Consider the following 13,616-nt stretch of genomic DNA (forward strand, 5'->3'; position numbering starts at 1 on the left):
GAAGTCAGATAGACTGGATTTGTTTTCCTGGGGTTGGGAGTTTGATTATCAGGCAACTGAACAGATACAGAATTTTAACTAAGAGATTCTAGTAAGTAAACATAAAGAGCATTTTGACTGAAAATTACATTGACATTGCATGCGACTCTTATTGCATGCAACTCCAACCAGAATAATGAGATCACAAACACTTTGGACATATAAAATGATTATTGAAAACGGGAATGGTTCATGTTTCCTGCACAAAACTTTAAAAAAAAGTATTTTACTGTGCTCCTTGCCAAAACACAATCCATGTGGTCACGAATTTCTCTTACACTGTGTAAACCATTGTTTTGTAATTTCCTTTAATTCTCTATTCTGCTTACCAGTGCAGATGCCACACTAGGTGTGTTGGTTGGAATTGGTACAGAGTTCTCAGATGAAGTGGACAACTGCCGCAGCAATGGGCTATGAACTGAGGTATGAGAGCCAACTGTCGAACTGTATGAACTCCCCGTATCTGACAATGCCTGTCTTGCTGAAAGAATCAAAAACAAAAATTCTGAACAACTTAGCATACAAATGCAAATGCTTAACACTTGATTAACAAACATGAAACAATTTAATGACACCTGCTACATGCGAAGATTCTTGGGAAGTGTCACCTCACACAGAGCAACATAGTCAGTGTAATCACACACAAACACACAATCTATCACTGGAATCAGCCAGCACAACAATGCAAGAGTGGTTAAACTTCACCCTCACTCCTGATAATGAAACCTACATAGGCTTGTCAACGAAGGCCCATTTACTCTTTTGTTTTCCATTTGCCTTTTGCAGCCTGGATATTTGGCAAGATTTGTTTAGTGTTGTTCCTCACAATGACACAGCACAGAAAGATGGCATTCAAATGTGCGCCTGCCAATTCTTTTGAGAGATTCCCAATAATATCCACTCTCCTGTTCTTTCGTCATGCCCTGAAAATGTTTATTTTTCTTGTACTTAGCAAATTCTTTTTCTGCAAATCAACACTAAACCTGTGTTTGCAATTTTTGAGAACCATAACCTATCAATATACTTAAACAGTAGCTGATGAACCTAAAGGATCCTATACAAACAACCAAAACAAATGTCATTTACAAAATACCATGCAAGGACTGCAACAAACACTACATCGGACAAACATGCAGAAAGTTAGCCACCAGGATACACAACCACCAACTAGCCACTATCACTAGTATCCTTACAGACAAACGAAGGAGGACACCACTTCGACTGAGACAAGACATCCATCCTAGGACAGGCTAAACAGACACACACGGGAATTCCTAGAGGCCTGACATCCAAACTGGAACTCCACCAATAATTTGGATCCCATTTACCAACCTCTAAGAAGAAAAATTGAAATTAGATTAGATGAGATTACTTACAGTGTGGAAACAGGCCCTTTGGCCCAACAAGTCCACACCGACGCACACCCACCCAGACCCATTCCCCTACATTTATCCCTGCATCTAACACTACTGGCAATTTAGTGTGGCCAATTCATCTAACCTGCGCATTTTTGGACGATAGGAGGAAACCGGAACACCCGGAGGAAACCCACGCAGACACAGGGAGAATGTCTGTGTGGAGTTTGCACAGTCGCCTGAGGCGGGAATTGAACCCGGGTCTCTAGCGCTGTGAGGCAGCAGTGCTAACCACTGTGCCACCGTGCCGCCCACAAATGATATCACACATCCTAACAAACCAAGATAGATAAATAGAAAGCGGGACATAACACCAGCGCTTCACTGGAGGCTCACTGATGTTACCTAGCATGGTGATGAAACGTCTGAAAACAAATCTTCCAGCTCCGCAATCAAACTTACAACTAAATCTGTACGCATCACATGCAGACAATATATGCCACATTATAACTTACCATGCAAAAATGTTTTCCCACATCGTCTCCAGTTGTTTTACAATCACCATAAATCTAAAACCTTGGCTCAGTGATTTTTGTGCCAAAACAAGTTTTAGATTAGATTACTTACAGTGTGGGAACAGGCCCTTTGTCCCAACAAGTCCACATTGACCCTCCAAACAGCAACCCACCCAGACCCATTCCCCTACATTTATCCCTTCACCTAACACTATGGGCAATTCGCCTAACCTGCACATTTCTGGACTGCAGGAGGAAACTGGAGCACTCGGAGAAAACCCACGCAGACACGGGGAGAAAGTACAAACTTCACAGAGACAGTTGCCTGAGGCTGGAATTGAACCCGGGTCTCTGGCGCTGTGAGTCAACAGTGTCACCGTGCCATCCATAATTCCTATTTTAATTCCTATTGGAGAGGATTCTTAGAGATTGCATTCATGCACATTTGGAAAGGCATGGTTTAATTAAGGATAGTTAGCATGGCTTTGTCCAGAGCAAGCCATATCTTATTAACTTGATTGAATTTTTCGAGGAGATAACAAAGGTGATTGATGAGGGTAGAATAGCAGATGTTGTTTACATGTATTTTAGTAAGGCTTTTGACAAGGTCCCTAGTGGTAGGCTTAAACAGATTAAAATGCATGGGATTCATGGTGACTTGGCCACTTGGAATCAGAACTAGCTTGCCCGTAGAAGACAGAAGATAGTGGTGGAGGTGTGTTCTTCGAGCTGGACATCTGTAAGTAGTTGTGTTGCACAGGGTTCTGTATTCTGCTGTTTGTGATATATATAAATGACTGGAATGAAAATGTAGATGGGTGGGTTCGTAAGTTTGCAGATGATACAAAGATTGGTGGAATGTGGACAGTGTGGAAGATGTCAAAGGATACAGCAAGATCTGCAACTGATCCATATACGGACAGAGAAATGGCAGATGAAGTTTAGTCTGGTGAAGTGTGAGGTGCTGCACTTTGGGAGAACCAATGTTAAGGAAAAGTATACAGTTAATGGCAGCACTATGAACATCATTGACACATAGAAGGGTCTTGGGGTTCAAGTCCACAGCTCCTGAAACTGGTCATGCAAACAGATAGGGTGGTAAAGATGGTGAATGGTATGCTTGCCTTTACTGGTCGGGGAAACTGAGTACAAGAAACAGAATGCCATTTTGCAGCTTTATAAGACTTTAGTTAGGCCAAATTCAATGTATCGCGTTCAATTTTGGTTGCCACATTACAGGAAGAATGTGGAGGCTTTGCAGAGGGTGCGAAAGAGGTTTACCAGGATGCTGCCTAGATAAGAGGGTATGAGTTATATGGAGAGGCTACAAAAACTTAGGTTGTCTTCTCTTGAGTTGTGGACGCTGAGGGGAGACATGATAGAAGTCTATAAAATTATGACACGCACAGATAGCGTTGACAGTCAGAATCTGCCCCCACCCCGTCCCCACCCCCACCTACATTGAACTGTGTAATACTAGGGTTCACGCATTTAAAGTGAGAGGGTTAAAGTACAAAGGAGACATGGGGGCAAGTTTTATTTTAAACAGAGAGTGGTAGGAGTCTGGAACACACTGCCAGAGGCAGATACAATAAAAGCACGTAAGGGACTTTTGGATAAGCTCATGAATATGCAAGGATGGAGGGATACGGACCAAGAGCAGGCAGAAGGGACTAGATTAATTTGGTGTCATATTTGGCACAACATCATGGGCCGAAGGCCCCGTTCCTGTGCTGTACTGTTCTAGAATCCTTCACAGTTTTGCACACAGCTGTTAATGCTTTTGTTAAAGCTAAGTTCAGTTCAGTATTCAAAGTATTATGTCAGTAAATACTCAAAAAGATTCCCTCCTTGATAAGGAGGCACCGGGTGTTGGGAGTAATATATTCATTTGGATAAAGGATTGATGAGTAACTGGAAGCAGAGGTGGGGATAAATGAATTGGTTTTAAGTTGGCAAACCAAAACCAAAGGCATGCCTCAAGGATCAGTGCTGGGGGTACAATTATTTAAAATCTACTTAATGACTTGAATGAAGGAATTAAGTGTATGAAAATTAAATTTGTTGGTGACACCAAGTGTAAGTGGTGACGAAAACAAACTCTGGAAAGGTAGATAATTTGAGCCAGCAGGTAAAATTTTGGCAGATGGAATATTAACATGGGAAAATAGGAGCTAGTTCCCTTGAACAGGAAGAACAGAAAGCAAAACATTACATAAATGGTGAAATACTTCACAAATCTGTGGTACAGAGATATTGTTACCATGGAACATATATTACAGATGGTTAGTACACAGGTGCAGCAAGGAATTGGGAAGGCAAACACAATGCTGATCACTTAAGCAAGGGGAATTTATTTTATTTTTCATTCATAGGATGTCGCTGTCACCTATGTCAGTAGTCAGTATTTTCAAGGTAATAAAGAAGTAAAGGCAACTCTTGAAGTAAGATCTCTAAACACACCCAAAGCAAAGATTTCAGATTGCAGTGGGCATCTTGGAGTGAAATAAGGTCCCAGGCATAATTAATACTTATTCAGGAAGCACAGTCATAGAGATGTTCAGGACAGAAATGGACCAGTTGGTCCAATTCATCCATGCCAACCAGATATCCTAAATTAATTTAGTCTCATTTGCCAGTATTGCGCTCATATTTCTCAATGCCTCTCCTACTAATATACCTACCCAGATGCCCTTTAAGCATTGTAAGTGTACCACTTCCTTTGGCAGTTCATTTCATATACATTGCCCCTTAGGTCCCTTTTAAATCTTTCCCTCCTTCCCTAAACTTATGCCTTTTAGGTTTGGACTCCCTTACCCTGGGGAGAAGACCTTGACTATTCATCCTATCCATGACCCTCATGATTTTTTAAACCTCTGTAAGGCCATCCCTCAGCCTCCGATGCTCCAGAAAAAGTAGCCCCAACCTATTCAGCCTCTCCCTTTCACTCAAATCATCTAACCCTTGCAACATCCTTGTAAATATTTTCTGAACTCTTCCAAGTTGTACAACATCTTTCTTATTGCAAGGAGACCAGAATTGAACACAGTACTCCAAAGGTGACCTAACTTATGCCCTGTACAGCTGTAACATGACTTCCCAACTCCTATACTCATTGCACTGACCAATAAAGGCAAGCTGAAGAAAACAAATTTTGAGAAGATTTGTAGCTCAAGTTGAGGTTCTGGATGTAGGTTTGCTCGCTGAGCTACAAGTGTATAAGTCCTGCCCTGATTTGCCCTACCAAAATGCAGCCCTCCACATTTATCCAGATTAAACTCCATCTGATCAAGATCCCGTTGTACTCTGAGGTAGCTTTCTTCATTGTCCCAGTTTTGGTGTCATCTGAAAATTTACTAACCATGCCTCCTATATTCACATCCAAATAATTTACATAAATGACAACAAGCAGTGGACTCAGCACTGATCCATGTGGCATATCACTGTTCACAGGCCTCCAGTCCAAAAAGCAATCCTCCATTACCACCCTCTGTCTTCTGTCTTTGAGCCAATTTTGCATCCAAATGGCTAGTTTTCCCGGATTCCATGTGATCTAACCTTGTTAACCAGTCTACCATGTAGAACCGTATTGAAAGCCTTACTGAAGTCAGAAGAGACAGTGTCCACTGCTCTGCATTCATCAATTCTCTTTGTCACATCTTCAAAAAAAATTAATTAAGTCAGTGAAGCATGATTTCCCTCACAAAACCATGTTGATTATCCTTAATCAGTTCTTGCTTTTCAGAGTACATGTAAATCTTATGCCTCAGAACTCCCTCCAATAACCTGCCGACCACTGATGTCAGACTCATCCGTCTATGGTTCCCTGGTTTTTCCTTGCCACCTTCCAGACTTCTGGCACTTCATCCATGGCCATCTATGAGACAAATCTCAACAAGGGGCCCAGTAATCCCACATACGCTATGCTTGAGCCAGTCCTGGGGATTTATCCATCTTTATGCATAAACACAGTAATGAATAAACTTAATCTAATGGAAATTCATGGAAGTGGAGTTTGCATCAATAATATGCTCCTTTGAGAAACACACAAAAATAAAAGGAGGTAATTCGGCCATTCAAGCCTGCGCTGCCATCAATATGATCACAGTTGACCTGTCAACTCAGTACCCTGTCCTGCTTTATCCCCATACGCTTTGATCCCTTTAGCCTTAAGAACTTTATCTACCTCCTCCTTGAAAACAGTGAATATTTTTGACTTAACCATTTTCAGTGGCACAGAATTCCATAGGCTCTTTAATCTCAGTGAAGACATTTCTCCTCATTTGAGTCTTAAATGGTTACTCCTTGAGACTGTGACCCATGGTTCTGGACGGCCTGGTCATCAGGAATATCCTCACTCTGTTTATTCCGTCTGGTCCTGCTGGGATTTTATATGTTTCTAAGACACACCCCTCTTTCTTTAAAATTCCTGTGAATGTAGTCCTAATTGATCCATACTTTCTTCATATGTGCTATTTCAGTAATCAGCCTGGCAAACCCTCCTCAACCAGAACATTCTTCCTCAGACAAGGAAATCAAAACTGCATACAACACCAAGTCTGGTCTCACTATGACCATATAAGTTTCAGTGCTAGTTCCCTGCTTCTGTGCTTGAATTCTCTTGCTATGAAGGCCAACACATTATTTGCCTTCTTTATCACTTGCTGCACCTGCATGGTTATTGGTGAATAAGGATACTTAGGTGCTGTTGCACCTCCCCCTTTCCCAACCACTGCCAGTTTTTCTATTTTGCTACCAATTGAATAACATCACATTTATCAATATGACTGTTCTTCTGCCATGCACTGTCAACTTGCCCAAATCACACTGAAGGATTTTTGCATCACCCTCACCCAGTGAGCTGTGTGTTACCGGCAAATTTAGAGGTATTACATTAGTTGCCTAGTCCAAGCACTGATCCGTGCGGTATCTCACTAGTTAGTTGATGCCACTCAAAGCGACCAGTTTATTCCTATTCTTGATTTACTATCTGCCACCCAGTTCTCTATCCTTATTAGGTCATTACCTTCAATCCCATGTCCTTCAATTGTACATACTAATTCCTTATGCATGACCATACCAATTGCCAATTACATAGGTAAGAAAAGAGGTGAGGTTCCACAAGCAGATTATAGGGAGTTAGGATGCGAATTGAAAGGTAAGAACTCAAAGGCTAATAATCTTAGGATTACTACCAGTGCCATGTTCTAACAACAGGAAAAAGAACAGGATACACCAAATGCATACACGGCTGCAAAAATAGCATAAGTGGGAGGGATTCAGACTCCTGGGGCACTGGTACCAATTCTGGGGAAAACGGACAAATTCAAATCAGAGATTATAATATGGTGGCAATTAGTAAAACATGGCTGCAGGATGGACAGAATTGGGAACTAAATTGGGAATTACTTCACACAAAGAGTGGTGGGCATTTGAAATGCGTTGCCAGCAGAGGTGGTAGAGGCAGGCACTGTAGATTCATTTAAGATGCGTCTGGGCAGATGCACAATTAAGTGGGGAGCAGAGGGACACAGATGCTTAGGAATTGACCCACAGGTTTAGACAGTACATTTGGATTGGCTCAGGCTTGGAGGGCCGAAGCCTGTAAATTTTCTTTGTTCTAAATATAACAGGTTATAAGGTTTATTGGATGTTCAGGGAAAATGGCAGAGGAGGTGGAGTAACCTTTCTGTTGGGAAACAAAATTATTTCAATGGTGAGGAAGGATATGATGAGGTGAAAGCATTCAGTGGAAATTGGTTGGATGGAAATGAAGAACAGTAAAGGATGCAAATATGTAACATGTGTTGTGTACCAATTCCCTACTAGTTGTTCTGGAGTGCTAGTATTAGGTGAGTGTGTAGCAAAGCCAGAGTTGTCTTTTTAGGAGATTTTAACTTTATTGTGGATTGGGAGAGGCTGACAGATACTTGTCAGAAAGGTAATGAATTTCTGAAGTGTGCCCAGGATAATTTCCTACAGTAATGTGCCCTGGCAACAACAGGACAAACAACACTGAATTTAGTACTCAGCAATGATCCAAATGCAATTAGTTACATAACTGTGCATGAACATTTATCAAATAGTGATCATGTTATGATCAAATTTAATACAACATCTGAAAGTCAAAAAACATGAATCAGTTACCGGACTTTTAGATTTAGGTCAGGTCGACTTTAATAGGATGAGACAGACACTGTCCACAGTAAACTGGGAAAATATGCTAATTGGTACAAAAACAGAAGAACAGTGGAGTATGTTTAAAGAAACATTTTGCACATTACGAAACCAGCTTATATCCAGGAGGGAAAAACTCCATTTCATAGAATAGTAGTCATGGACCACTGAAGAGATATGGGATAGTATAAAACTATAAAGAAAGAGTTCACAAAGACAACACAGATCTGGTGAATGGGAAAAATAAAAAGCCCAGCAAAGGATCATAAAACAGCTCAGAAGAGTTACAAAAGTGATGGAGAAATGAAACTTGCCAGGGATATCAAATCAACATGAAGAATTTTATAGTTATGTAAAAGGAATATAGCTGGTAAGGAGCAAACTGAAAGTGGGAATACTGTCATATCATGCCTGTGGTGGATGCACTGGTGGAGACTATAATCAAGGATGGGGTAACTGAAACATTTCAGTTAATCAGAGAGAGCCGGCATGGATTCATGACAAATAAGTTATGCCTGACAAGTTTCATTAGATTTTGAGATGACTAATGTAGTGGACAGAAGAATGTCTATGAGTGTTGCTTATATGGATGTGCTAAAGTCCCACATAAGAGACTTTTACCTAAGGTAGAAGCCAATGGAATTGAGGGCAGATACATGGAAACATCACTACCTCCAAGCGACTTCACCATCCTGACTTAGAAATATATTGCAATTCTTTCATTGCTGCTAGTTCAAAATCATGGAAGTTCCTAACAGCATTGTGGGTCACAGGTAGTAAATACTTGCCAGCCAGTGATGCCCACATCCCGTGAATGAATAATTAAAAAAAAGACTGTAGGGGACTGAATTGGCTATTCCTGTTCCTGTAAGTGGGATAGGCTGCATCTGAGCTGAACCTGGTCTTTTCTTTGATAGGAGTTGGGGGTGGGGCATTTGCTATTTTAAGATAGTGTGGTAATGGGTTAGCAATCTGAACAAGGAGACAGAGGAGGGAGAATCGATGATTGAAATAAAACACAAAAATAAAGAGGAAAAAAGTGGAAATTCTGAAGGTAAGTGTAAAATAATGCTAAGATGACTAAAAAGGTTAAAAATAAAACTCCAGAGGTTTTGTCTTGAGAGAAAAATAAATTTGCAGCACAAATGGATTCACAAACAGTTATAACATAGTTGCAATTACAGAAGAATCTCAAATATCTGGCATTTGATTATCTGAATATCGAATTATCTGGCAAGATCGCAAGGTCCTGATGCTTGGGTAAATAACATTATTTGGCATTCGATTATCTAGAATTCAATTAACTGAGCGAAATACTCCCTGCCTGTGTCCTTCAGATAATTGAGATTCTTCTGTGAAGTGATGTGGCTGCAGGATTACAAGGATGGGAACTGTATTCATTATTCAGGAAGGACAGGTGAAAGAAACTAAGTTGAGTTACATTGTTAGTAAAGGAAAAATCTATGCTATAGTGAGGAAGGATTTTGGTTGAGAAAATTATGTAATCTATTTGGGTGGAACTAGGAAGGATGGAGGGACATAAAATGCTGTTGGGGGCTGTCTGTAGCTATCAGTCAATAGTAGATATGTATGGGAAGGTATTACAGAATGAATCATGGATTTGTGCAATAAGGGTGCAACTTTAATCACACAGATTGGACAAACCAAACTTACAAAGGTATTGAGTAGGAGCATATCCTGGAAGGTGTACATGATTGATTCATCACCACTTAAAAACTGAGAACAGTTTTCTAGATTGGGGACTTGGCGAGGAGAATGGATTAATTAACATCAAACAAAACAAATTGCTAGAGATATTTGGGCCTAGCAGCATCTTTGGAGGGAAATTGGAATTAGCATTTTGGATCCAGAGACCGTTCCTCAGAAACAATAACCTTGTTCATGGGTAAAATGATAAAATGATCATTATTCATTACAATGGAGCATGAGGTTGATAAATCCAAAACTACTGTTCTGAATTTAAATAAAGGTAACAAATGCAATGGAGATAGTTGACATCCCAGAGCACTGATGAAACCGGCCCTGAAACTGATGGCTGTACTGGGGGATATCTTACAAAATTCCATAGACTTCAGAGCAGTTCATACAAATTGGAGGGTGGCAAATGAAAACTCACTATTTAAAAAGGAAGGTAGGAAATAAAAAACAGAATTACAGCCAGTTCACCTAACACTGGTGGGAAAAATGCTGCAGTCTATTATAACATTCATGGGATTTGACAAAGCCACCATGGGTTTATGAAGATAAATCATGCTCAACTACTCTGGTAGAGTTTTTGTTTAAGGATGTAACGAGTCTAATGGGTAAGGGAGAACCAGTGTACATGGTGTATTCAGATTTTCAGAAGGCTTTTGACAAGATCCTTCGTAAGGCGGTTAATGGACGAAGTTAATGCACATGGAATAGACGTAATATAGATTGATAAACAGGGAACAGCGCAAGAATAAATGGATCTTTTTTCACTAAGTGGCAATGACTAGTGGGGTACCACAAGAATCTTTGGGCCCCAGATATTCATGATATATATTTGACAGGATGAGTGAACCAAATGAAAAGTTTCGAAGTTTGACACAAAATTGAGAGCTGAGAGGAGGATGTAAAAGGTTCAGACAAGTTGAGTGAGTAGGCAAACAGCAGATGCAGAATGTGGATGAATGTGAAATTGCACATTTTTGACATGAAAAGCAGAAGAAAGAGTCTAATTTAAATGATGATTTAATGGAAAGTGTGGATATACAAAGGAATCTTGGTATCATCAGTTAATGAAAGTCAACAGGCAGATGCAATAAGCAATTAGGAAGGCAAATGATCATGTAAGAATTTAAGTTCAGTAATAGGGATGTTTGACTGCAATTATACAGGGCCTTAGTGAGGCCAAACCTGGAGTATTGCATGCAGTTTTGGTTTCTGTAGGGAGAGGATATACCGGTCATCGAGGGAGTGCAATGGAGGTTCACTAAGCTGATGTGAATGTGGCAGGGCTGTCCTACGGGGACAGATTAGTTCGACTGATCTTTATTCACTATAGTTTAAGAATGAGAGGGAGTATACTTGAAATGCGTTTATGATGGAGATGAGGTGGAGATGGAATCCCTGCCAAAATACTGAAGTATGGTGGAACATAACGTTTGCCTCTTCAGCTGAAAGCAAGAAAGCATGCCAGGGACCTGGAAGCCACTGTGATTGTGCCATTCTATGTGAAAAGGGAGAAGACAGATTGCAGAAAGTACAGAGGGTATCGCTGCTGTCCACACATGAGCAGTCATTGCAACAATCCTCCATAATCATCTAGGGCGGCACGGTGGCACAGTGGTTAGCAGTGCTGCCTCACAGCGCCAGAGACATGGGTTCAATTCCTGCCTCAGGCGACTGACTGTGTGGAGTTTGCACGTTTTCCCCGTGTCTGCGTGGGTTTCCTCCGGGTGCTCCGGTTTCCTCCCATAGTCCAAAGATGTGTGGGTCAGGTGAATTGGCCATGCTAAATTGCCCGTAGTGTTAGGTAAGGGGTAAATATACGGGTATGGGTGGGTTGCGCTTTGGCGGGTCGGTGTGGACTTGTTGGGCCAAAGGGCCTGTTTCCACACTGTAAGTAATCTAATCTAATCTTACTCAGAATCTGAAAACTCCTCCTGGAGTCATAATACAGATTCCTTTTATCTTAACTGCTTATATATTTTCTTTTCTAAAACTAATCCATCTCATTCCCCTTTTTAAAGCTATTTAACTTCCTACATTCAGTTTGGCTCTCTACTATATCATGAATTACATGACAATTATCAAAAGCCTCCTGTTTTGATCTCACATTACCTGCCAAATCTTTAATCACACAGATTTTTATGCCCTTCCTTTTCTCTTCACAGAAGCTGGTTTAATCTCCATGTAAATCATATCTTTAAAGGGCTCCCATTGTTCAATTACTCATTTGCCTGTCAACTTCTGACTCCAAATTATTGTTAGCTTTCTGCCAGCTTGGTACATTAATTTTGATTACCTCTAGTCTTTATTGGTGGCCAAATTCTATGGTCATTCTAAGATATTACAGGTGGACAGAACATTAGTGAGACCGCACTTGGATACTGCCTAGAATCAATGGCCTGAGTTATAGGAAGAGGTTGAACAAGCTAGCACTGTTTTCTTTACAGCATAGGAGATTGAAGGTGGGGTGTGTGTGTTAGAGAGGAACACACGTTCATGGAGGCATGGACAGGGTGAATGCACAGTCTTTTTCCCAGGGTTGGGGAATCGAGGATTAGAGGACATCTGCTTAAGATTAGAGGGGAAAGAATAAAAGGGAACCTGAGGGGCAATATTTACACAGAGGGTGGAATGCACATGGTATGAACTGCCAGCTGAAGTGCCTGAGGTGGGTATATTAACAACATTTAAAAGGCATTTGGACAAATACATGGATAGGAAAGGATTAGAAGGATATGGGCTAAGTGCCGGGAAACAGAATTAGAATGTGGATGGACATTTTGGTTGGCATGGACCACTGTGGGCCACATGGGTAGTTACTGTGCTGTACAACTCTACGACTATGTGTATCAGCATTTACTCCTGAATAGAAAGAGCTGAACTTTATTTGTAGACTTGAAGCTCATCAGCATGGACTTTTGGTGCCATAAAAAATTAGATGAAATACATTTGACTTCAGATTTAACTGATGAGAGAAGCACCACTCAGGACAGCCAGTCGGCCCATCATGCTTGCATTGGTTCTTTGAACGATCATTACCTAATGCATATCTCGTGCTTCTTCCTCAACCTGTTGCATACTATTGCTAACCAAATAATCATCCAACGTCCTCTGAGTGCTTCACTTGAACCAGTTTACAGCACAATTCCAGGAAATAAATTCCATACCTTAACCACTGGCTGTGTAAAAATGTTTTTTCTCACATCCCCATCATTTCTTTTGCACATGACTAAATCTATGCTCTCTCATTCCTATTCCTTTTACAAGTCTCCCTGTCGACTACATCCAGCCTGTTCATATTTTTGAAAACCTTTAGAAAATGGTTTTCATTTTTTTTGGCTCATGGGATGTAGGAGCCACTGGCTGGACTAGCATTTTTTTGGCCACCTCCTCCCAGCTGCCTTCTGTCCAAGGAGAACTTTCTTGACTTCAGTCTATCCTCATAACTGAAGTTCGTCATTTCTGAAAACATTCTTGTCAATTGCTTCTGTACACTCTGCAATGCATTCATATCTTTTCTGTAATGCATATACTCAGTTGCTCACTGCTGGGCAAGACAAGAGGTTAGTTGAATGGTTAAATTCTAGCATCATTTCTGAGTACACCTCAGTGCCCCTAAATTTCAGAGTACTATCTACCCAAGTATACATGGATTTTGGTCAACACAGTGTCACTACAAAGTGTTTACTTCAAGCAACCATGATCGACATATAAAGCTCAGTAATTTGCACAGAGATCTAAATATACCAACGAGTTTGATGCTGAACACACAAGGGGGAAAAATGCCAATATTTAATGCACAACAGCTCACACC

The 13,616-nt window shown here is 40.7% G+C and overlaps 1 protein-coding gene across 4 annotated transcripts in view; it reads right to left on the reverse strand.

Annotated features, from left to right (window-relative positions):
- kansl1b (KAT8 regulatory NSL complex subunit 1b) overlaps positions 1-13,616 on the reverse strand; it is a 300,606-nt gene that overhangs the window by 23,557 nt on the left and 263,433 nt on the right. For all 4 annotated transcript variants that reach the window (XM_060848550.1, XM_060848551.1, XM_060848552.1 and 1 more), the window contains one exon: positions 369-520. In XM_060848550.1, coding sequence (XP_060704533.1) covers positions 369-520 — 152 coding nt within the window. The remainder of the gene's footprint in view (positions 1-368; positions 521-13,616) is intronic.

The sequence above is a fragment of the Hemiscyllium ocellatum genome, chromosome 32 (genome assembly GCF_020745735.1).
Source record: "Hemiscyllium ocellatum isolate sHemOce1 chromosome 32, sHemOce1.pat.X.cur, whole genome shotgun sequence".
NCBI classification, from domain to species: domain Eukaryota; kingdom Metazoa; phylum Chordata; class Chondrichthyes; order Orectolobiformes; family Hemiscylliidae; genus Hemiscyllium; species Hemiscyllium ocellatum.